Source organism: Typopeltis vanoorti, chromosome 3 (genome assembly GCF_054136105.1).
Source record: "Typopeltis vanoorti isolate ZY-2024b chromosome 3, IOZ_Tvanoo_1.0, whole genome shotgun sequence".
NCBI classification, from domain to species: Eukaryota; Metazoa; Arthropoda; class Arachnida; order Uropygi; family Thelyphonidae; genus Typopeltis; species Typopeltis vanoorti.
In genome coordinates, this window is record NC_143551.1 from 126,884,648 (window position 1) to 126,909,570 (window position 24,923).

The 24,923-nt window shown below is 34.3% G+C and overlaps 1 protein-coding gene across 1 annotated transcript in view; it reads right to left on the reverse strand.

The window, feature by feature from the left end:
* The window catches only part of LOC150108543 (KICSTOR complex protein SZT2-like), a 1,022,772-nt gene that overhangs the window by 906,433 nt on the left and 91,416 nt on the right, over positions 1-24,923 (reverse strand). The window contains exons 7-9 of the mRNA XM_090390485.1: positions 22,107-22,327; positions 5,428-5,552; positions 14-156 (exon numbers count right to left, since the gene is read on the reverse strand). Coding sequence (XP_090246611.1) covers positions 14-156; positions 5,428-5,552; positions 22,107-22,327 — 489 coding nt within the window. The remainder of the gene's footprint in view (positions 1-13; positions 157-5,427; positions 5,553-22,106; positions 22,328-24,923) is intronic.

Sequence of the window (24,923 nt, forward strand, 5' to 3'; positions counted from 1 at the left end):
TCATGTTTCTTACCTTTACCAAATGAAATATTTTTAATTGTATATCCTTCCCGCAACCTACAAGACAATATGCTCGTTAGATTTGTCTGTAGAGTCCCTTCCATTTGCTTTTTACGTACTTCAGGTTGATTGAATACCATATAGAAATCGGAATTACTAAAAGAAAAATAATTTTATTAGTATAAACCAAACAAAAACTACTTAAAGGAATTATATAAAAGTTATCTTTTTCAAATCTCTTAAATAATCCTGAGTAAAAACATCCTTGAATGTTCATAATAATGAGATATTGTGTGAAATTCCATCAGTAAGTTTGCAGTCAAATTATTTTATACAGCCAATCTATATAAAAAAAGTTGCAGAAACCACATCACAGCAGTCCTGTGAATGAAATAAAAGTCAAAAAGAGAAAAGAACCTTACACACATCATCATCAAATTCCTGATATGTACCCTCAAGGGGTGTACAGGATATGATAGTACTACATGAAAAACTTAAAACCATAACTAACTTCATATCTACAATTTTCCTCTAAATCAATCTGTTACCCGTCAAGACTCCAACATTATCAGATCTTATGTTTCTATCTTCTAAGGCACTTTTTACATCAATCCACCTATATCTTGGTCTTCCTCTGGGTCTTTTTTTTTCCTGCCAACCTGGCAAAGAACACTTGTTTTGCTAATCTTTCCTCTCCCATTCTGTTTAAGTGACCATACTACCTGAGATTAGCTCTCTGGATGCTAATAATGTTAAGTTCTTTCCTAATATTTGATTTAGAGTGATAGCAGAAGGTATGAATGAAAAGAACAAACAAAATTTGAAAAGTATGACACTAAACTATATGATTTGTATAAATGCTGCTGCTGTTTTAATGTTTTTTAAGAAAAATAGAGGAATACTATTTCAATTCAACAATGCTAATACAAGTATTTCTAAATTTGTATAGAACTAAATTAGTTAAACATGGCTGACAGAAGATATTATTGTTAGTGGAACAGAATGTGAAAGGTATAGTATCTTCAGGAAGGGTAGAGTGAAAGGATTTGGGGGGGGGGAGAGATTGTTGATAAACTGCTAATAAACTGCAGTCAACAAGAGCAGGAGTTTAGTGGGTCAGTGAAAACAGCACAACCAGAGGCCATCTGGTGTGAGATAAAGCCAACGAGACAAAATGTAAAGTTGATTGCTGCTATAGACCAGGAATGTAAAGAATTTGCCTGTGCATGCCATCCACAATTAATCAGAAAAACAAGCTTCTTTAGGCAAAATAAGGGATGTCAAAACCAGATTTTTATCTTAGTTGAGAAAGTTCCTCTTATTTTTCACTGATGCTTCTTGGGTTGTGGTGCCTATCTTTAATGCTGAGATTCTTCTGGTTGCTAAATTTAAATTTTTACTCTTCACTGTGATTCCCTGACCAAAACAGCAGGATTCCTATATAATTAAACAACCCTTAGCCATCATAACCATCTACTTATACCATCACAATGTATTTATGCAGTTGCAGTCAATTTAGAATATGAGTTGTTGGGCTAAGTCCCAAATTGCCAGCCCATCCTTGTTTGTTCAACAACTAAATGGATACCTAATAACAGTTGATTATCAGGAAGAAATCCAATACTGGTCAACATCAATGTACTGGCTCATCAACCACAACAAAAAAAAAGATGGACCTAGTGAGAATTCCATGAAACTAGAAGGAATTGGAATATACATTCTGTATTAACATTACATGAAATATGTCTCTCTCAATAACATGATGGTTGCAACAGGAAGACAGTAATAAGAGTTGCAACCTAACGGAGAGCTTCCAATTAAAGCTATAACATAAAAGTTTTATTCTTGTCCTAATTTACAATCCCATCTATTCTAATTTAAATTCTAATCAATTTTAATTTACAATCTCATCCATAACAAAAGTTCAGATACATGTGTGCATGCTATGTAAGCAGACCCCATCTATAATAAAAAATAGTGAAATATAGCTACCATAGAAATTCATATACATTTCACATAAATAAGAAAATTCAGACTTAGAAGAAATCACTCATACACCTACACCATGTAATAAAAATCAGGAGTAACAGTGAAACACATGGATAACACTCATTCATCAGTATACTTAGAAGAAATGAGTTATTAAATAAGTTGTGTGCATCTCAAGAATCAGCTCTTGATGCACTGTCACTAATTAACTGAAACTTGTTCCGACACACAATTTTAACAGTTTAATACATTTTTGTTCTGTATACACACTTAATCATCCATTTAAGTATTTAAAATTTTTTTTTCACTATTTCAATTCTGATGAAATTTTAAAGCATGGTCAGCTTTAAAAAAAAAAAAAAAAAAAAAAAAAAAATTCAATTATTATGGAATACCATTAACCCTCCACGCATAAGGGCCACATATGAGGACACATATTTTCCCTCATAATAATTATTCATTCATAATTTAGTGCTACTGTATGCATGTAGTCCTCATCTGGGGGAGACTAAAGTGTTCTTTGGTCTCCCCCAGATGGCAGGAGTTTCAACAGAGTTACAGGAATACCATTCTCTCTGAAGTGCATGGTGGTATCAAGAAGGATGTGAAAAGCTGCTATTTTGTTGATTTGAATTTGGTGATTTTATGATTCTTCTGGAAAGGTTAGTATGGTTTTATATATTGCTATACCTTGTAGATAAAGTGTGAATATTTAATTTGTTCATGTTATTACCATATTCATAAAACGATCTCGAAAACAATCTGTCCTCACATGAGGACAATATGTTTGTGAGGTAATCTATGTGCCAAATAGTTTGAGGTTAGAAAGTTCTTGTATAATATTCTTATAATTTTATTTATTTTATTTTTGCAAACATAAATGAATGGTGTGTTAATTGGCATTATCATCTCTCTTAGAGATGGATAACCAAAAGCCAGGTCCATCAGGCATAAAAAAGGCCTATTGCCACAAGAGACTTAATGAAGAGGAAATTAAAAAACTGTTGGAGGAATCTGAAGATGGCTTGGAGCTGAGTAATTCTGATGATGATCCTACATACCAGCAGCCACAAAATGATCCTACAGAGAGTGACAGTCTGATGGCATTACTGTCACTAGATGGGTTGATAACTCAATAGTACATGTGGTATCTAGTTACTTAGGAAAGGAGCCTGTCAGCGTATATCAGAGATTCAGCCGGAAAAAAAAAGTATGTTGAAATTCCACTACCTCTCATCACAGCTGTTTATAACAAACATATGAGTGGAGTGGACCTTATGGACTCTCTTGTGGCTTTGAATCGAAATGATACCAGGAACAAACGATGGTATATGGGAATTTTTTAACATATGTTGAATGTACCCGTTTGTAATGCACGGATCATTTGGAAATGGGAAGAAAAAGAAAAATTGGATTTGTTGGAATTCAAGTCAAGAGTGGCAACTGTTTTGATATATCAAGGTTTAGCTCAGCTAGGTACAAAGAAACGAGGACACCCTTCAAGTCAGACATCACCACCAGCATTAAAGAAAGAAACGCAAAACTCACTCTGTGCCACATGAGAAACGTTTTGACGGCGGTGGACACTTCTCAAAGAGGACAACAGGTGCTAATGCCAATCATTGCAGAGATGTACACTGCAAGTGCAAAACAAGATACATCTGTGGTAGATGTGAGGTTGCAATCTGTCCAGAATGTTTCAGTCTTTCCATACAAAATGAGGCAAAGAGATTAAGGTTGTTCTTGATTTACATAGCACTACTGCAAATTCTAATTGTTCTACTTTTTTTTTTTATGTACTAAATAATCCAAATTTTGATCATTCATGCAGTGTTTCAGCAAAATATAAATTGTTTATAATCTGTATTGTCATACTTGTAATGTCTTTCAATGAAAATAAATTCCTTAGTCTAAGTCATTTCCATAGAAATATGTCTGTAGTCTGTTGGCATATAGGAAAAAAATATAGGAAAAAATAGTGCATTAGTGCATGATGAGGACATCATTTTTTACATATACAGGACATAAATTTAGCAAAATCAATGAATTCATGGTAATACTGTAAGATTAAATGGTACTATATCATGCCATTATAATTTTTTATAAATGAATATAAAAATTCATGCATGAGAGGGTTAAAGATCTCATAAAAATGATGACTTGCAAAAAAAAAAAATAAATAAAATAAATATATATAAATTAGTAATATAATTAGTAATTTATTAGGACACCTTCTTGGCAATTGTCATAGTAAGGTATGTAAGTTCTGTTTGCTACAAACTTGGTATTAACTAGGTCTACCTACTCACTGATGAGACCTCAATAAAGGTTGAAACCGGTCTGGGTAGTGTTCTACACTACCCAGACCGGTTTCAACTCATAATGTATAACAGTAATACAGCTCCTAGGAACTAAGTTCACATTATGTGTAAATACCAAGAATAGTGATCGGAGCTTGCTCCACCCTTACTATGAGTTGCCTCAGTGTGTTGCACTACAAAATGGGTCGGGTGTTGCACTATCCAGGTATTTGCTTCTGCTTGGAATTGCCGAACTTTATATATACTGTATTTTCCGGTGTATAAGACGCTCCTATGTATAAGACGCACCCAAGAAATTTAATACAATTTTCTGGAAAAAACCTTAACTTTACCTAAACCAAAACAATGCTCACAGGCTACTTTGACTGCATGCGTACGAATCATTTTTATTGAAATGGTAAAGCCATTTTGCCGATTTTCTTGCACTCATTTCAAAACTTCGGTCTCTAGTTCTGTCCACTTCGCAATTTATCCACGTTCCGCGTGCTTTTCATTACGCAAATTGTACAAAATCTCCTTCTGACCACGCCAAGTTCTAATAATTTTTTCTTTAGGTGGAGGTCCAAAATATCTTTCAGCTTCCCTATTCCCGTGTTCTTCCGCATATTTTACAACCTGCAATTTGTAACTTGAAGTATATGAATGCCGCCTGTTTTTTTCCATCACTAAAATCTACGGGGAAATATCAAACTGAACACAAAATATCTCAACATGTCAACTCAATACTGATAAACATCGGTAACTGATTACTCGGATAAGATATCATGAAACTTGAATAGGGACTCCCCGTTCTTAGCCAATGACGCGCTAGAAGTCACACGAAGGTCACGCATCAATTTGATTGCACCATTAACTGCCTACAAAGATCTTGGAACATAAAAGGGAGTGCGTATGACTTTGAAAAGAGGAAACAATCTTTACCTTCATTATATAAGATGCACCCTATTTTTAAGATGAATTTTTAAGGTAAAAAAGTTTATTTTATATACCGGAAAATACGGTAGTTTCTATATTCGGCATGAACTGAGTTTCTTATTTGGCTAAGAAACAATATGGGATGTAATATCCCTTAATTTGAATATATATATATATATATATACACACAATTTTAACTTACTCTATAGCCCATTCTTGTTTACAATGTACTCCTTCATTAAAACATGGCTGTACGGATTGATTTTGAACATTCCAAGAAAAAAATGCTTTGTGATAAATATTCATCTCTTTACCTTCTTCTTCAGGCTGTTAACAAAGCATACCAAATTATAAATTCTAATAGATTAAAATAATACTCAAAATTTAATATTAAATATCATCATTTGATTACTATACAGTTAAACCTCACACACTGTAGGAATGTCTACTCAAGCTATGACCTTCATAATAATTTCTTATAGCAAACAACTCACACCATTTTAGAAGAAAAACAAAATTAGAGCTACACTTCACTGTTTCAACCCTTATATTGAGGTCATCATCAGAAGCAAAGAGTAATGGACATAAATACTGTATGCAGCTAATTCATTAGAGTAAATTAATCACATAACTGATATATATAAAAAAATAATAATAAATAGAGATAGATAGGATTAACCACTCTGTGACAGAGTTCTGTAATCAATAATAAAATAATTAGGAATAAATATAAATAATTATGCAGATGAAAACATGGTACTCAGAAAGATCAGCTCACCACTACTCTATTACTTGATAACTACTAAAATCTAGATTCCTGTTTATAATGTTAATTCCCTCATGTAGAAAACCAAAAGTCCAACCAGTCCAAAAGTCATGCTGTACTGAGCTAGGAAGTAGCCACCTATATAGATCTTCCAATAGGGACAGGTTACATGCTGAACTATAGACCTGTAAATTATGACAATCTTTGGCTCCATGATATCACTTGCTGAATGGAAAAGTTATCAGCAGTGCATGAGAAGCTTTGAAAAGATGCTTAAATGATGCAGTATTTGAATGTGTTCCTACAGTTGGAAGAACAAATAAAACGGGAGTGAAATAAAGCTCAAGCTAAAAAAGTTACAAGTATTGTACAGAAAGCTAAGTTGGAGTATGAAAAGAAATTGGCTGCATGGGCAAGAGGCAACCCAAAAGAATTTTATTGTTATGCTGCAAGTAAAAGAAAGAATGAACACAGAACAATAACTTTACTGAATGGACAGTATTCCTTGTATCAGAAGCAGATACAATAGTTCAAATAATGAGTGCTCACTTCACCAAAATCTATCAACCTGGCAACGAAGTGCACAGTGCCACCACTACATTTGATGAAGAGACATAGATGCACAAGAAAGAGGTGATAGAGCTGTTGGATAACTTGGATACGAATTCAGCAATTAGGACAGATAGGATATCAGCATGTGTGATAACTGGTTAGGCCCTTGACATGCTTGTATATGTCTTAGCTCAGGAAAGATCCCACAAGAATGGAAAGTATCTAACTATTGATCTATCAGTATCTCTGGAGTAATTTTAAAGATTTTGGAGAAGTTGGTAAGAACTTTCATACAGAGATTGGTAGACAAACAAGATATACTGTACTTTGCAGGGAGCAGCATGTTTACTAAAGGGAGGTCATGTCCAAGCAATTTGCTCACATTTTATAATAATGTTACAGCTAAACTGGATAAAGGAAATGGATATACTATGATACTGTTAGACTTTGCTAAGGCATTTGATAGGATACCACATGAAAGGCTATTGCATAAAAAGAAGATGGGATTGGAATATAAACCACTGGCATGGATAAGTGGGTGACTGAAAGATATCAGAAATAGGTATATGGGTAATGTGAATCTGCCAGATTTAAGGTGAACAATGGGGGTGTCCTAGGGATCAGTCCTGCACTGCTGTTATTTATACAATAATGATACTGGAAAGGGTCTGACAGGAGATCTCCAGTTGTTTGTTGATGAGGCTACTGATATACAACATTTACAGGGTGATTTGAATAGATTGGAAGTGTGCACAAACAATAATAGCTGTCAACTCAGTGTTAGTAATTGTAAAATTATACACTCTGGTGTGATGCGATCTCCACCAGCATATTATACTGATGGACTTATGCTTGGAGTAACTAATGAGGTAAGAGAAAGAGAGATCTTCAAGTTATGGTGGATAGAAAGTTGAAATTCAAAAGTGACATAACAAAAACTGCAAATACAACTCAGAGGATCATTGCAATGTTGATAGGAGCATTGCCATAAAAGGATGTGGAAGCCTTTTTGCCTCTTCACAAGGCCTTGATATCACCACACCTGGACTACTATGCGCAGGTGTGGTCTCCAGGTTCCACAGTGGTAAAGAAGAGTTACAAAAGTAATATCAAGATTATGGAATGTAGATTATGAGGACAAATTGTGAGTATGTGGACTACAAAAACTGGTATACAGAAGAAAGATGGGTAATATGATAGAGGTTGATAAAATTTTTCATTATATGTAAGGTGGGGAGAGAACAATGGAGCATCTATGGATTTTAAGATTGTGTGCAGCAAAGAAATGGGTAAGGGCTATATTTTTCTCTCATAGAACCATGAGTGAGTGGAAGAGTTTGCCTGTTGAAGTATTGAGTGCATCTAGTGTGAATGAATTTGGAAGTCTAATAATAATAAGGTATAGTTTCTGGGAAAATTCCCATGCTGCTCCTCTTAAACACTATTATTATAATAATGGCTATTATAGCCTATTTTTGTTTAGGAGTGTCCCTTATTTTAAAAACATTGGCTATTATTACTCAAAAAAAAAAAGGGGTATATATATTTTAGGACATTATGGGTGAGTATAGAAGGCAATTAAGCCAGAATAAAAGAGGTGGAAAATTTTGTACATACCTTGTTTTGATTCCAGGATGTCTTCCAATTTCATGATCCTGCTTAAGGTTGTTTATAAACGGGGGGGGTTTGATGTGGGAAAATAAATTTGGAAACCCGGGTTATGTATTAATAATATATATATATATATATATATAAATATATATATATTTATATATATAAATATATATAAAATACATCTCATATATTTTATATAATATATATTTTAGGGGCTCGTTTTGTGGGGGGAAGGAGAGAAAGGGAAGGGTTTACTTATGTGGAAACTGGGGCAGGAAAGGGAGTTAATGGGGTGCAGACTGTTTTGGTCAACTGACCATCATCGTAACTTTTTCAGAATGAGTATAGGGCTATGTCAAGAGTGTAAGTTGAATCTGCCAAATAAGGACATTTGTTGTTGCTAAATGCTGGAGGCATGGCTTAATTTGTAAGTTCTGGATCGTCCAACATTCGGAAATTAGGTAGGGGTGGTGGACGTTGATTGAATTTTCATCGCATTTTATGGCGATAGTTTCAGATATTCTAAGCATTGTTTTGTTGTCTTGTTTATCTACGATTATGGCTTTGTCGATTTGGGGGGATATGTTTCAGTTCAAGGGCGTGAGCTGCAATTTCCGTCTTCCCTGTACTCTGTGTTTTATTTTTCTTTTTGATGTTGCGATGTTTTTTTGTGTTCAGATATTCCGGAATGGGAATATTGCAATCCCTGAAGTGCTCTTGTAGTCTAGTCCATAAGGACCTAATTGTAGAGCCGGTGTAGGTGATGACGTCACAGTCTTTTTGACAAGGAAATTTGTAGACTACATTGTGGTGTTCGAATATTTTGTGTGTGTGAAAGATTTAGTGGGTTTTAGGAGAGTTGCTAATTTTCGGTTCATGGTGAATACTAGCTTATAGTCCGTGTTTCTGAAAATGTATTTGTAGGCTTTGTATGTGTTTTGGATGTATGGCAATTTGATGACCATATGTGTAGGGAAGTCTGTTTTGGTTGTATTATTGTTATGACGGGATTTTGCCGTACTGTTCGCGTAACTTATTAGATGTGTGGGATAGTTGCGATTTTTGAAAACCTGTGTTAAATACTTTAATTCCATGTTAAGATAATTGCTGTTAGTTGAGAATTTGTAAGCATTGATAAATTGTGATAGGATGACTGATTTTCTTAACGGAATATGGGTGGTATGAATTGAAATGGAGGTAGTTTCCGATATGTGTGGGTTTGTGGAATATCTTAGTAGCATCTTGTTATTGCTTCTGATTAATGTCAGGTTTAAGAAATCGATGGATTTGTTCTGTTCAGTTTCCATGGTGAATTGTAGTCTGTTGCTATAATCGTTGAGAGATGTTTGTAAGGCGGAGATGTGCGAGGGTTTACCAATGCATAGAATATCGTCTACGTATCTGCCATAAAAGGTGATGACGGGGGGGGGGATAGGGAAGGGTGGAGTAGAAGTGATTCAACGTGTGCCAGTGATTCAATGTTTGGCTTGTTGCCAAACTCATCAAACCACTACTAACAACGTCTATCTCTATGATCAAAAATACGGACGACCTATTCAGGAAAATAAATAACACTACTCCATCCCATGATGACATCCTCACCTCACTAGATGCAACTTCATTATACACCAACGTGGATGTCCCCAGAACATCAGACATCGTACACACTACTCACACCCCACACACACACACACGTGCCACACAAAATTAACACCAAATGACATCGTTAGCATGATCAAACTCACAATATCCACCAACTTCTTTAAGTTCAACAACTCCTTATATGTTCAAATTTTCGGTCTCCCAATGGGCCAAAACATCTAGCAGAATTATTCCTGGCACACATTGAATCACTTCTACCCCCCCCCCCCCAGGCATCACCTTCAATGGCAGATACATAGACGATATTCTATGCATTGGTAAACCCTCGCACATCTCCGCCTTACAAACATCCCTCAACGATTATAGCAACAGACTACAATTCACCATGGAAAGTGAACAGAACAAATCCATCGATTTCTTAAACCTGACATTAATCAAAAGCAATAACAAGATAGCTACTAAGATATTCCACAAACCCACACATACTGGAAACTACCACCATTTCAATTCATACCACCCATATTCCTTTAAAAAAATCAGTCATCCTATCACAATTTATCAATGCTTACAAATTCTCAACCAACAGCAATTATCTTAACACGGAATTAAAGTATTTAACACAGGTTTTCAAAAATCGCAACTATCCCACACATTTAATAAGTTACGCGAACAGTACGGCAAAATCCCGTCATAACAATAACACAACCAAAACAGACTTCCCTACACATATGGTCATCAAATTGCCATACATCCAAAACACATACAAAGCCTACAAATACATTTTCAAAAACACGGACTATAAGCTAGTATTCACCATGAACCGAAAATTAACAACTCATCTAAAACCCACTAAATCTTTCACACACACAAAATATTCGAACACCACAACGTAGTCTACAAATTTCCTTGTCAAAAAGACTGTGACGTCACCTACACTGGCTTTACAATTAGGTCCTTATGGACTAGACTACAAGAGCACTTCAGGGATTGCAATATTCCCATTCCGGAATATCTGAACACAAAAAAACATCGCGACATCAAAAAGAAAAATAAAACACAGAGTACAGGGAAGACAGAAATTGCAGCTAATGCCCTTGAACTGATACATATCCCCCAAATCGACAAGGCCATAATCACAGACAAACAAGACAACGAACCAATGCTTAGAATATCTGAAACTGTCGCCATAAAATGCGATGAAAATTCAATCGACATCCACCACCCCTACCTAATTTCCAAATGTTGGATGATCCAGAACAACTTACAAATTAAGCCACGCCTCTGGCCATTTAGCAGCAACAAATGCCCTTATTTGGCAGATTCAACTTACAGTCTTGACATAGCCCTACACTTATTCCGAAAAAGTTCTGATGATGGTCAGTCGACCGAAACGGTCCACACCTCATTAACCCCCCCTCCCCCAGTTTCCACATAAGTAAACCCTTCCCCTTCTCTCCTCCCCCCCCCCACAAAATGCACCCCTAAACACAATATATATATATATATATATATATATATATATATATTATTAATACATAACCCGGGTTTCCAAATTTATTTTCCCACGTCAAAACACACACACCCACGCTCCCTCCCTCCCCCCCCTTTATAAACAACCTTAAGCAGGATCATGAAATTGGAAGACATCCTGGAATCAAAACAAGGTATGTACAAAATTTTCCACCTCTTTTATTCTGCTATAATTGCCTTCTATACTCACCCAGAATGTCCTAAAATATATATACCCCTTTTTTGAGTAATAATAGCCAATGTATTTAAAATAAGGGACACTCCTAAACAAAAACAGGCTATAATAGCCGTTATTATAATAATAATAATTTTTTTAACTGTAATAACTTTTTATTTATCACCATACAGAACATTTTCATATATACAATAAAGCATACTGTTATATTTTTTGTTCAGTAAATGTAGAGTACAGTGATTTTTTTTTTTTTACAGTGAATTTCATACAATTTTTCTGTTTTTTGTATAACGTGTTAATAATAGTTACTATAGATGGTAATTTATAGTTTGCAATTGGATAAGATTATATATTTTTTAACAGCATTTATAGTATAACAGTAAGTTATATATATTTTATAATTTTTGCTTTTAATGTTTTTAACTGCTGTACTACAGCACTTCAATGTAATAAATAATTCTTTTTTTTTTTGTTGATCTCGGTTGAGATGTAACGTCTCTGCTTGCATTCTCGAAGCTTTTTAATAGATATATGTATATATATAGATAGATAGATATTGCTGTGTTGGAAGTAGGCTGATGTTTGGGAGGTCAAATGAATGATCTGAAAGGTCTGATCAAAGTGAAATTTCCAGTATGTTCTGGTATTATTGCATCTGTCTTGATGGTTCACATTCATTGTTATTGTGGTCTTCTTTTTGAACTAATTAGGAGACTTTTTTTTTTTTTTTTTCACTGTGGCAGCCTATGTCTTTTGAGCTTTTAATTTGCATCGGCTTTGAAGTTGGTGACTTCCTCAAGAATATCTTGGCATTTCTGATCACAAAAATTGGTAATTTTTTTCTGTTTTTGCTTTTCTTGCTTGGTACAACAGATTCTGGTTGAATGGTATTAAATATTCAGATAGGAAGATTGGTGTATTGTCTTGCAATGTGTTCAAGTCCTTGGCAACTGGTTTTTTCTGTATGCTGGCTTTTATGAGATTGTCTCTTGTGGACTTGCTTGTAAGACGAACTATGACTGTTGCAGGTCGTGGCAAGCCTTGTTTTTTGCTCTTCCTAGGAATCCGATTTATGGTCTGAATGTCATTAAGCTGTAGGGGGATATCAATTGCATGGCCTAATTTTAAAACTATGTCTCCGAGGTTTTCTGTAGGTGCAGTTTCAGGAAGACAGTTTATGACAAGATCTTCTTTATGCTGTTGCTGATTTAAACGTTCATATTGTAGTTTTAGAGAATGAAGTTCTTGACAGAGTTCGGATGTCTCTTTCATCAAATTGTGTTGCCTGTCATTTAGTGCATTAATGCTGATTTTAATGTCTTTTACTGTTTGTAAAACTTCTATCACTGCTAAATTATTAAAACTAGCTTCATATTCGCTAGTTTTTTGTTATTTGTTCATTCTGTTTGTCAAAGAGTTCTTGCACAAGATCTACTAAGCTGGCTTTTATAGTCTCTAGACCATTTTCTATAAGTATATTTAAAGAGTTGAAATTATAGGACTCACCTGCATTTTTTTGTCTGTTCAGTTTGTCGTCTGATTTTGCCTCCAGTATAATCAGCTGCATCATAGGCGTGTTTCTTTGTTATTCCTGCAGAGTACACACTTCCATTCTTCGCGTGTTGCATTGGACTTACATTGCCAGGTTGTTTCTGAAAAGCCGGCACAATTTAAGTGTAGAATTCTACTGCATTTCATACAGGTTATTTGATTTCCGTCGGATGATAAATCCTCCAGGCATTTGATATACTTCATGACTCACCTTTCTTCCCTTGAGCAATTGTGGCGTGATTGTAAAGATGGCGACATCCTTTGTTCTTCGCTCATTGTTGACCGCGGTCCTCTCTGTTCACTTTTCAACACTTCAAAATTTGGTTTCTTCTTAGCTGATTTCGGAGAATTCTATATCACTGTCTTCAGAGTGACAAGTAGAGTTACTTGGGAACACTTTCAAATTAAAAACAGGAGTTGGAACCACTTTAAAACTATAAAAAATGGGAGCAGCGATATCACCGTGCGTCCATTCGTATGCCTACACAGTGCCCTCTTAGTTAGCAGGCCTTCAGGTAGCACAGAAGTTGGCTGTTGATAACCACCTTCTTCAATAGTTTTTGAGAAAACAGGCACAAGCACCTCAGCTGGGCTTACATGAAAAGTAACTTTTTTTTTTCTGTAGATGATTATTGTGAATCCATCCACAGTAAAGTTTATAATAATAATAATAAAAGTGATACAGTGAAGGTTTTTTTTTCCCTTTTTGGATAAGCTACTTCCCCAGAAATGGCAAAACATTATTTACTTCTGCTTAAATTCAATTTGCAGAGAAGAGCTTCACAGTTTTCTCTGCAGTCTTTCTAATAAGAATTAGGTTCTACTGGAGAACTTTCACACCATTCCAATGGATTCTATGACTAATCAGAACTGGATCTGTGTAATTCATAGTTTCAAATATAATTTTGGCATTCTTATGCTCACCTCATCAACAGATATGCATAGCTTCTTATATGAGATCAATTCTATACACCCATAAAACTCATTTTTGCCTTGAAATAATCAAACAATAGCCTTTCATTTGATTACATCTCATACTATGAAAGTCATCATCATCAAATTCCTGATGTGTGCCCTCAGGGGGTGTACAGGATAATTATGATAATACTACACAAAAATGTTACACCATTATTACTAACCTCTGATCAATAATTTCCCTTCAAATTAATCTGTTATCTGTCAAAATTCCAATATTATCAGATCTTATCAATCCATCTACATCTTGGTCTTCCTCTGGGTCTTTTTCCTACCAAACCTGCAAAGAACACTTGTTTTGTTTATCTTTCCTCTCTCATTCTGTTTAAGTGACCAAACCACCTCAGATTAGCTCTACTAATACATTCCTGAATGCCTACTATAGCAAGTTCTTTCCTAATATCCTTATTTTTAATGTGATACTGCCACTGATGCCATCTGTTCACTCCATTAATCTTTCTCAGAACTCTCATATCAAAGGTCTCTAGTCTTTAATCAAGTGTTTTATTTCTAACCCAAGCTCTCACATCCAAAAGTTAAAATTGGTTTGAACAGTGTCTTGCATACAGATAATTTAGCGTATTGACTAATTTCTTTCTTATTCCACATAAGTTCATTCAGCTGACTTCCTACCATACCAGCTTTACTAATTCTGTTATCTATTTCCATATTTAATTTACCATCTTTACTAAAAAGTGTGCATAAATAGCTGAAATATTTAGTTGTTCTATACGTTCTCCATTCAGGATGCAGTTGATGTTTACAATGTTTCTGATTATTCTCATTGTCTTTTTATTTATGATTTTCATACCAAATTTATTACAACTGTTATTCAATTTAGTCAGAGAATCTTGCAGACTTGTACTGGATTTATTTAGGAGTATAACATCATCTGCAAAAAGTGCAGAAATAAGATTAACATCACCAATTTCGATATCATATTTAATGCCACTTTCCTTCATAATGTGATCCATATAGATAATGAATAAAAGTGGAGATAATGTACACCCTTGTCACACACCTGACTTAACATCGATTAAACCATCTTCATGTACATCCTTCAACTCTAACTGCTGACTTACAGCTTAAATAGTGACAATGTATTGCTTGATATAATGTCCTAATTACACCATATAACTGTCGTAATTTGAAGAGCTTTCCTCTTGGCACCTTGTCATATGCCTTTTCCAGATCAGCAAAACTTAAATACAAATCATTGTTATATTCCCATAGATTTCTCAACTATTTGTCTTAAAGTGTAAAGCAGATCCTAAAAACCACTATTTGGCCTGAATCCAGCTTGTTCTTCACCAAACTTCCCTTCCATAATTTTTCATAGCTATTGCTCAAGTATACTTGGATAAATCTTAACAGGAATATTCAGTAGTAGGGTACCTCTGTAATTCTCGCACTGTTTTATTTCCCTTTTTATGGATGGGTACTATGAGAGAGATTCTATTGTACTGAACCAGTGGAAAAACATCGCTATCAACTATAATACAGTCAATGAGACTTTTCTTATTTCTTGCATCTTCTCTCCATATGAATTTGTGCACATTTTTACGTTGGAACATGGTGTTAGTAATAACTAATCCATGTCCCAAACAGAAATCCAGAGACATTTACTATTATTATTAGCTTTGCACTTTTCTCCAAATTTTCCCCAAACAGTTCTATATGTCTGGTAATCATTTCCTACTCTGCTGTTTAGATCTCCAGCAAAGACCACCTTTCCCTTTTTCATTAAGCCAGCTGCCTTCTCTAATGCCTCAAAAAATTCCTTCATTTTTTCCTTAGTAGAACCTTCTGTGGGACCATAAGCACAAATAAGTCTCATTGTCCAGTTTCCCATACTGATATTCGTGCACATCACTTTACTTGATATTGCCTGCCATTCAAAAAGATTGTCCTTGTATTTAGTGTTAAATACTATAGCTGCTTCCTCTTTTTCACTGATTGTTATTGCTTGAATATAACATTTTGTACATGTTGCTAAGAAAGATCTCACCTGTTTTTGTCTTCTTTATTTCAGTCATGCCTACTATGTCGATCTGCTACTTATCCAATTCTTCTGCTAATTTCATTTCTTTTCCATAGATGCTTCTTATGTTGATAGTACCAATCTTGAACTTTGCTGATGTTAAGTTGGGACATGTTCTGGGATTTGTTCCAGTAGCCGATTTTATGCTGTTCTCATGGTTCCCTGACGAAAACAACTGGGGCCTTGCTTAACCGGGCAACACTCCAGCCAGCATTAAATTCTGTCAATGTTATACCATCATTTTACATTGTGGTTTAAGCCAATAAATATACAATTTGGTCAGCTAAATTCCAAATCCTCGTTCATTCAGTATCCGGATAGATACCTAACAGGATGAACCTCAAGAAGATGAGGATTGGACATTAAGTCAGTTAAAATTTTTAAATAAAAATAAACATTAATTTTGACCGGGAAAAAAGTGAGTAATAAGCTGATAAGAAAAACATACAAAAGTTTTAAAAAAAAAACGGTGTTGAGAAGTTTCAAATGTGACTCATACATATATCATTCTTGAAATCATAAAGGACATGAAAAACACCCATCTTTACAGGTCAAATAGCAAAATAGGAAAAAAAAAAAAGACTCGCTGAACTCGAAAAGCGCATGATGCAGTTCTCTGCAATTATAACAATATCAAAACACCTTTGTGGCCTCAGGAAGGTGACTACTTCCAAGAAGAGAAAAAGAAAAATGTAAAGGTCTGTGAAGATCTAAAAATAGATAACCAAAACACATGAGAAGACTTTTGAAAATGCCAAATATATAATGTTAGATATCAAAGTATATTCTGAAGTAATTATTTTGGCAAATTATGAAATAAGATAAATAAAGAACAGTGAATTAATGAATATATTTCATCATTATCATCCATTGCTGATATGTAACTCCAAGCAATGTTCAGGTTCTTCTAACAGCACTACATGATTAAGTTTACATTATTATTAATCTCCTATCAATAATTTTCCTTCAAATTAATATATTACTTGTAAGTACTCCAATACTGTCATATTTAACATTTTGTGCTTCTAAGGCACTTTTGACTGAATCAATTCACCTAGACCTTTCTTTCTCTGGGTCTATTTCCTACCATCTTGACATCAAACACCTGTTTTGCTAACCTTTCATCACGTATTCTATTTAAGTGGCCATACTTCTTAAATTAGCTCTGCTGACACATTCTTGAATGCTTTAATGTCAAGTTCCTTTCTAATATCATTTTTAATATGATTCTGCCATTGATGCATTTGTTCACTCCAATAAGTTTTCTCAGAATCCTCATATCTGTAGTCTCTAGTCTTTGATCAAGTGCTTCATTCCTAACCCAACTCACAAATCCATAACTTAAAACTGATTTAAACACAGTATTGTATACTGCTAGTTTGGTGTTTTGGATAATTTTTCTCTTATTCCAGGTTAAATCTATTTCCAGGTTTAACCTGCCATCCTCACTAAAAACTATACCTAAATAGGTGAAATATTTTGCTTGTTCTATAGGATCTCCATTCAGAATGCAGCTGAAGTTTTCTACATTAGTGTCTATTTTCATAGTTTTGATCTTTTTATTGCTGATTTTCATGCCAAATTTGTTACAGCTGTTATTCAATTTAGTTAGTGAATCCTGGAGGCTTGCACTAGATGTGTTTAAGAGTACATCATCTAAGTACATCATCAAAGAGCTAAGTTTATCATCTCCAATTCTAATAGACTCCATGCCACTTTCTTTCATAATGTGATCCATATATAATTATGAATAAGAGTGGAGATAATATGCATCTTTGTCTTAGCCCTGATTTTACATGAAACTATCTTCCTGTATTTCTTTCAATTCTGACTGCTGACAAACAACTTAAATATAGACTATGTATTGCTCTGTATAATGTTCCATTCATCCCACATAATTGAAGTGTTTTGAAATGTACATCTTGTCGTACGTATGTCTTTTCAAGATCTACAAAACTAAAGTACAGATCCTTATCATGTTCCCACAATTTCTCAACTATTTGTCTTAAATTGAAAATCTGATCTTGACAACCTCTATCTGGCCTGAACCCAACTTGTGCTTCTCCAAGTTTCTCTCCATAATCATACTCAACCTCTTTTTTCAAATATGCTTGCATATCTCTACCTGGAACACTTAGCAGAGAAATTCCTCTGTAATTCTCACATTTAGTTTTATTCCCTTTTTTATAGATGGGTACTATGAGAGCTCTACTCCAATCCTTGGGAATTTGACCTTCTGACTAGGCCCTCTGAATCATGCAGTGTAGCCACTGCAAAACTTTCACATCTCCATACTTAAGCATTTCTGGTCAAATATCATCTACTCAAGCTGCCTTTCCACATTTCAAGTTCAAAGTAATTACTCCAAACTTCTAGGATATCCTTATCTTCAGTTTTCATGTTACCTTTATCATCTTTGATTCCTTTTACAGCACTCTCTCCTCCATTTCTAAGCTTCTTCAATAGCCTCCAGAACATTTTGCCACCTTCCTGATATTTATTTTCTATATTCTTACCAAAGTCTTCCCATAGACTTTTGTTTGGCAACTTTTACACAGCTTAACACTTACATTTTTCTTTGTATTCTTTTAGGACATCTGCTGACTTATTTTCTAGGAACTTTTAGTATTCTTTTTTCTTTTCTAGGATTGCTTCTTTGACTTATTAAGTCCACAATGGTGTTCTTATTTTTCTATCCCTGCAGACAACTTCACCACAAACTCACTAGCTGAATCAATCAATGTCTTCTTCAGAGTTTGCCAGTGAGACTTCAAGGTTTGGTTCTTGATTTCAATTTGTTTAATTTTTTTCTTCAATAATGATTGTATAGTCGAGTCTACAATGTACTTGTAAAAGCTGCTCAACTTTAATTATTTTTAAAACTTTCTTACATACTGTTCTTTTCAATGTGATATCTACTTTTATCCTTAGTGCTAAGTAATGGTCACTTCCAATTTCAAATTCTCTCTATACTCTTGTATCCTGAACAAGCAAATAAATATCATCAACAATGATGCAGTCAATAAGACTTTTCTTATTTCTTGTGTCTTCTCTCAATGTGAACCTGTGCACATCTTTATGTTGAAACATGATATTAGTAATGACTAGTCCATGTCCCGAGCAGAAATCCAATAAATACTATTATTATTAGCATTGCCCTTTTCTCCAAATTTTCCCAAAATGTTCCTATATGCTTGGTGGGATTCATTTCCTACTCTGTTGTTGAAATCTCCAACAAGGACCACTTTTTATGTTTTCTTTATGTCAGCTGCCTATACTAATGACAAAAAATTCCACCACTTCTTTCTTGGAAAAGAACCTTCTGTGGGACCAAAGACACAAATAAGTCTTTGTCCATGTCTCATTTTGAAGTTTGCCCACATAACTTTACTTGAAACTGCCTTCCAATCAAGAAGTTTACCTTCACGTTTGGTGTTGAATGCTATCGCTACTCCTTCCTTTCCTTGATAATTATTGCCTGAAAATAGCATCTTATACTCATTATTTGTAAGCTCTCACCTGTTTTTGTCTTCTTTGTCTCAGTAAATGCCAATTATGTCCACATTGTACTTTTCCAAGTCTTCTGCAAGTTCAAGTACATCAGGCACGTTATGTATAAAAAAATTGACAGAAAATCTGTTTATTATATAAGAATGAGTGCTGCTCTGAGTAGTATATGCAAAAGAGCCACAATGTAAAAGCAAGTGTTTTGGATTGGTTTTCCATTTCCTATCTGGAGTGAGAAGAAGACATTTTGTGATAGCAAAATTCTTGGATTATGGCTGCAAGACATCATTTAGCTGGTGAGTTCAGATGGCATGTGAGTTGTTCTATGGTTCACAGACTGTAGAACCATAGAACAACTTACATGTTGTTCTATGGTTCTACAACAGTCACAAACAGCATGAGATACTGTGAAGGAAGGCTATGGTCTACAACCACAGTGGGTGACCAATATCTCAGTACACCACAGGAGAGAACATCTGAAATGGGCCAGGATCCACATTAACTGGAACCAAGACAATAGGAATTGGTATCGTTTACAGACAAGTTCTGATATGCTCCACAAAGTGATACAAGGAGTGCTCTGTTCTGGAAAGAATCAGGGAGATATGATCATCCTTCTAATATCCATAAATGGGCCACTTATGGTGTGCTGTTTTCATGAAGACAGCAGAACCATACACCTATTTCGAAAGCAGATAAATGAAAAGCTGTAGTGGTAATGGATAAGGCCGACTATGAGAGGAAGATTGACTGCCTTTTACAGAATATCTCCACCTATCAAGAAATTAGTTATAGCCCTACAAAAACACAAATTAAACAATTAAATAAACTGCTGGATGAAGTTGTTAGTTGAGATCAAATTACTTTGAATAAGTGATGCACTCATTTGGGAAGAACTCCCCGTTTATATGTTCTCCCAAAAATTCATAAAGAAGATTATCCAGTGAGACCCACTGTGAATTGTATTGACTCTCCCACCTACAGAATTGCTAAATTTCTTTCATGTTTATTAACTGCCTATATCAGACAATCCAGATCATTTATCAAGAATTCCAGACATTTTCTTTAGAAAATCAAGAATATTCAAATACAAGGGTCAGATTTGTTAGTCAGCTTTGACATTGTTTCCCTCTTTACCAACATTCCATTATCTGACACTTAATTTACTATATGATGATTACCCTCCTGATATTGTGAAGATTTTTGAATTTGTTATAGAATCAGAATATTTCAGCTGGAAAAACAAGATCTATAGATAGGTTGAAGGCACTGCCATGGGTAGCCCTCATCTCCACCATTGGCAAACGATTTTTTGAACCATCTAGAAGATATCTTGTTTTCATCCATTCATCCCCAACCCTCACATTGTTCTCAATTATGTTGATGATGTTTTTTGTTATTTGGCCACATTCTGAAAACGAACTTACCACTTTCCTACAATGGATCAATAGCCTTCATCCACACATTCAATTCATCATGAAAAAAGAAAATGCTGGTAGTTTACCATTCTTGAGCATCCTTCTTACCCACACTAAGCCTACAGTAATTTGTCAACCAGTGTTTATCAAAAATCTACCTTTACTGGCAGATACAATCATCAAAAGTCTGCTCAACACACCTCTAAACAAATTGGTGTTATCACGTCTTTAATTAATAGAGCATATAATATATTTTCCTCTCCCTCCTATATCAAAACTTTAATGGAATTTAATGGTTTACAACCCTCATCAAATCCAACAGATAATTGACTCCTATGTTCCAATCCCTTTTATTTCTGATATCTCTGAACCTGTTGGTAGAATTTTGAAGAAGTATCAACTGTTTCTCACATATTTTCCTATGAACAAAATTTCTCATCTGTTATCATCTACAAAAGACAAACTGTCAGCTCTGTCATTAGCTGGTGTTAACCAGATACCATGTGAATTTGACATACCTTGGGCAGACAGGCCATTATGTGAAAAAATAATTAATGAACATCAATATTATATTGAATACATGAAACCTCAAAAGCTTGGTCTGGCACAACATAGTATTAACACTGAACATGGTATCCGGTGGGATGAAACTAGTCTTCTCCATAGAAGCAGTTTTAAATATGAACACCTTTTCAAAGAAAGTTGCGAAGCTCTTTTACATCTGCCAAACCTGAATAGAAATGATTCTCTCTCTCTCTCTCTCTCTCTCCCAAAGTTTGGGAGATTCTCATTCTATGTAAACATCAAAAATAGTTTTAATATTATTTATTAATATATTAATTTGTAGCATGCAGCATCCATTTTTAATTGATAAACTGATTGTTGTATGTACCTTGTATTTCTGCTTCTTTGATTTGCTTGTTTTTCTATGCACTGATGATGTACTGTTATTTTCAGTATGAAATAATTTATTTCGTACTGAAATATTTTCTGTACTTTCATTTCATTAAACTTAATTACTGTTGTTATCATGTAATTTGCTGTTTATGTAAAGTAATGAATAAATAATAAATACCAGTCATAATCATAATAATGCTTCATAGAAGAATTTAATAAACAGTCAGAACTTGAAAAGATAAAAATTACTCACTACTTCTGGACAAAACTGAAAATATGCACCACAAGTTGCAACTGCAATGAAATGCATCAAGTCTGCATAAGGCACAAATCCAAAACTGGTAAAGGGATGATAATTACTCCCTATCTGTAGAAAGGAACAAGTTATGGTGCTATTTCTTAACTGAGCAAGGAGAGATTCCAAAACTGGACTTTTGGGAAAGCTTAGTATACCATCAGTTACAACAATAATGCCTAAAAATGAAAATAAAATTAATATTCAGTAATCAAAAATTCAAAATCTGCATACACTACAAATCTCAAAATCATTAAAGTATTCAAATGTCAGTAACTGTCAGTTAATTGTATGGTTATTTAAAACTTAAAAAAATGCTGGACAACAACTGATGATCATAATAACTATTGCTTTTTTTTTTTTAAAGAATTTTACAAAACCCAAAAAATAACCTTCCGAATTTTTTTCTGTCCATTTATCCACATCTATATCATTACACCTCAAGTGACTGATTTCTATGAAATTTATTACTGTTTATTATTAACATTTCTTATTGCTCTATCATCTTGACTTTGGTTAAAATCTAAATGTTCAGTTAAAATCTGTTTTATTTTGACTTCATGAAGGTCTGGTGTTCATAGTGATAACAATTTACTAATAATAACATAATTATATAATAATAATAATGAGTTACAATTTCAACCTCCATCTTTTCGAGCAAACTGTGGCTCTTTCTTTTCAAAACCTCACTACGCCCACAACACAGCATGTAAGTGCTGTCTCTTTTACTACCCCTTGTGTGGGATTGATATTATATATCAATGGCATCATGTGCCCATTTCAGTTGGGTGTGCTGTTGTGTGATTTATGCAACCTGGCTACAAAATTCACTTCAATTTGACTGCATTTTTATCGATTTATGCAAGTTTTAAGAGTGCATAGCATATCAGGCACTGATTGGTCCAATGAAATTAACTGTAGGATAACTTTAAATAGTTTAATTTGTCAATTAATTGTAACCAAATCTGCATACAGTGAGGGAACAATGTGTTTGTTTTTATTTTAAATATATTAGAAAACAATAATGAAGGAGAATGCTATATTTGGTTGGTATGTTTGAATTACTCAAAGGTGTAAATATATGAACCATCATTAATAAGTCATGTGAGAATGGAAAATATAAAAGAAAGAATAAATGCAAGCAGAAATACTTTCATTAATGGCAAACAAATTATTAATAATTGACATTTGTGATGTGTGTCCTATAAGTTGCTGGGTAGAGCAAATAGCATGTGATCCTATTAAGTCTAGACATGAATAAGTGAATTTATGATGGCATAATTAAAAAAAAAAATTACGAGGAGAGAGAGAAAAAGATTTGTTTGCAAAGTATAAATAACCAATAATAAACAACCACTATATGGAGGAAGGCAGGGGAACTAATGTTGATCAGGTGATTCATTTAGGTGTGGCAGGAATATATGTGGTTTGATGGAGCAGCAAATCATCTCATAAAATTTGTTGTGTATTTCTCTGGTTTATATATATTTTACTTCGTTTTCCAAGAATTTTCTTTTGTTTACTGAGACTTGATATGCATTTTATGCAATAATAGGATATTATTGCATAAAATGCAATAATATGCTATCTGATCATTATTGGAAATATCCATATTTTTTTTAGTGTCAACAGCTCTTCTGTCTTATCAATAATAGATATCTCATATATGCCAGTATTTTGTTATAGATCAACAACTTATTTTAATAAACAGAAGTGTTCATCTTTATTCAGGAATAGATACATTTTTACTACATCGGTTTTTCTGAAGACAAGAATAAAAATGTCTCTATACTGTTAAAAAACTTTCCAACTTCAACAGATGCTATACTGCATGAGAAAGAAAGAAAGAAAGCACAATCACTTTGTTCATCACTCGAATGAATGGAAAACACTCCTCTACCACACACTATGCTGTATGCATGCTTCAGACAACAATAACCAATCATAGTCACTAGGTACTATTGTCTCAGTGCTCACCCTGCCTTGCCTTCTGGGCGATTTAAAACCACTGAATTTGAATTGAAGAATTTGATCCGCTGTGCCATCTATGTATCTGTTCAAAGGGCTCAAAGTTGTATTTGTGACTGCACACCCATGCTATTAATGCAAATGTGATCCAATGTTTAAGCGTAGAAAACTGTCTCTTCATGAAGAATTAGTGTACTGTGTTTAATTTTATGAATCACACAAAGCCAGGAAACAATTAGAGGAGTCTTTAACAGAAATAGATGCAAAAATTTATATCAGTGATATTGCTATTCCGTGGATGTGCACTGCACACCTAGAATATTTGCCCAATATTAATCGACTTGGTTGGCCGAGTGGTCAGCGTATCCGCTCTCCAGCCAAAAGGCTGTGGGTTCGAATCCTGCCGTGGGCATGGATGTTTGTCTGTGAAAATACTAGTGGTGGTGGTGGTGATGGTGGTTGGCGGTAGATGGCGTTGCTGTAAATGATGAAGGTAGTTGCGGTTGGTGGAGGCAGAGAGCTCTACAGTAGGTACCCTCCCTCGATGAGTCTTGGACTCCCTGGAGGTGTTTATGTAATAATAATATATATATATATATATATATATATATATATATATATATATATATATATATATGTATGTAGGAAGATTGATTTACTCGGTTGATATACATTTTTAAAAAATTGAATGACTAGAAACTGAGAAAAGTGAAAACAAAGTTTAATAGCACAACTAGTTTCAGCTTGTATCAGTCTTCTTCAGATGCACATTAAAAAAAAGAAATAACCAGCAAAAACAGAGGAAAT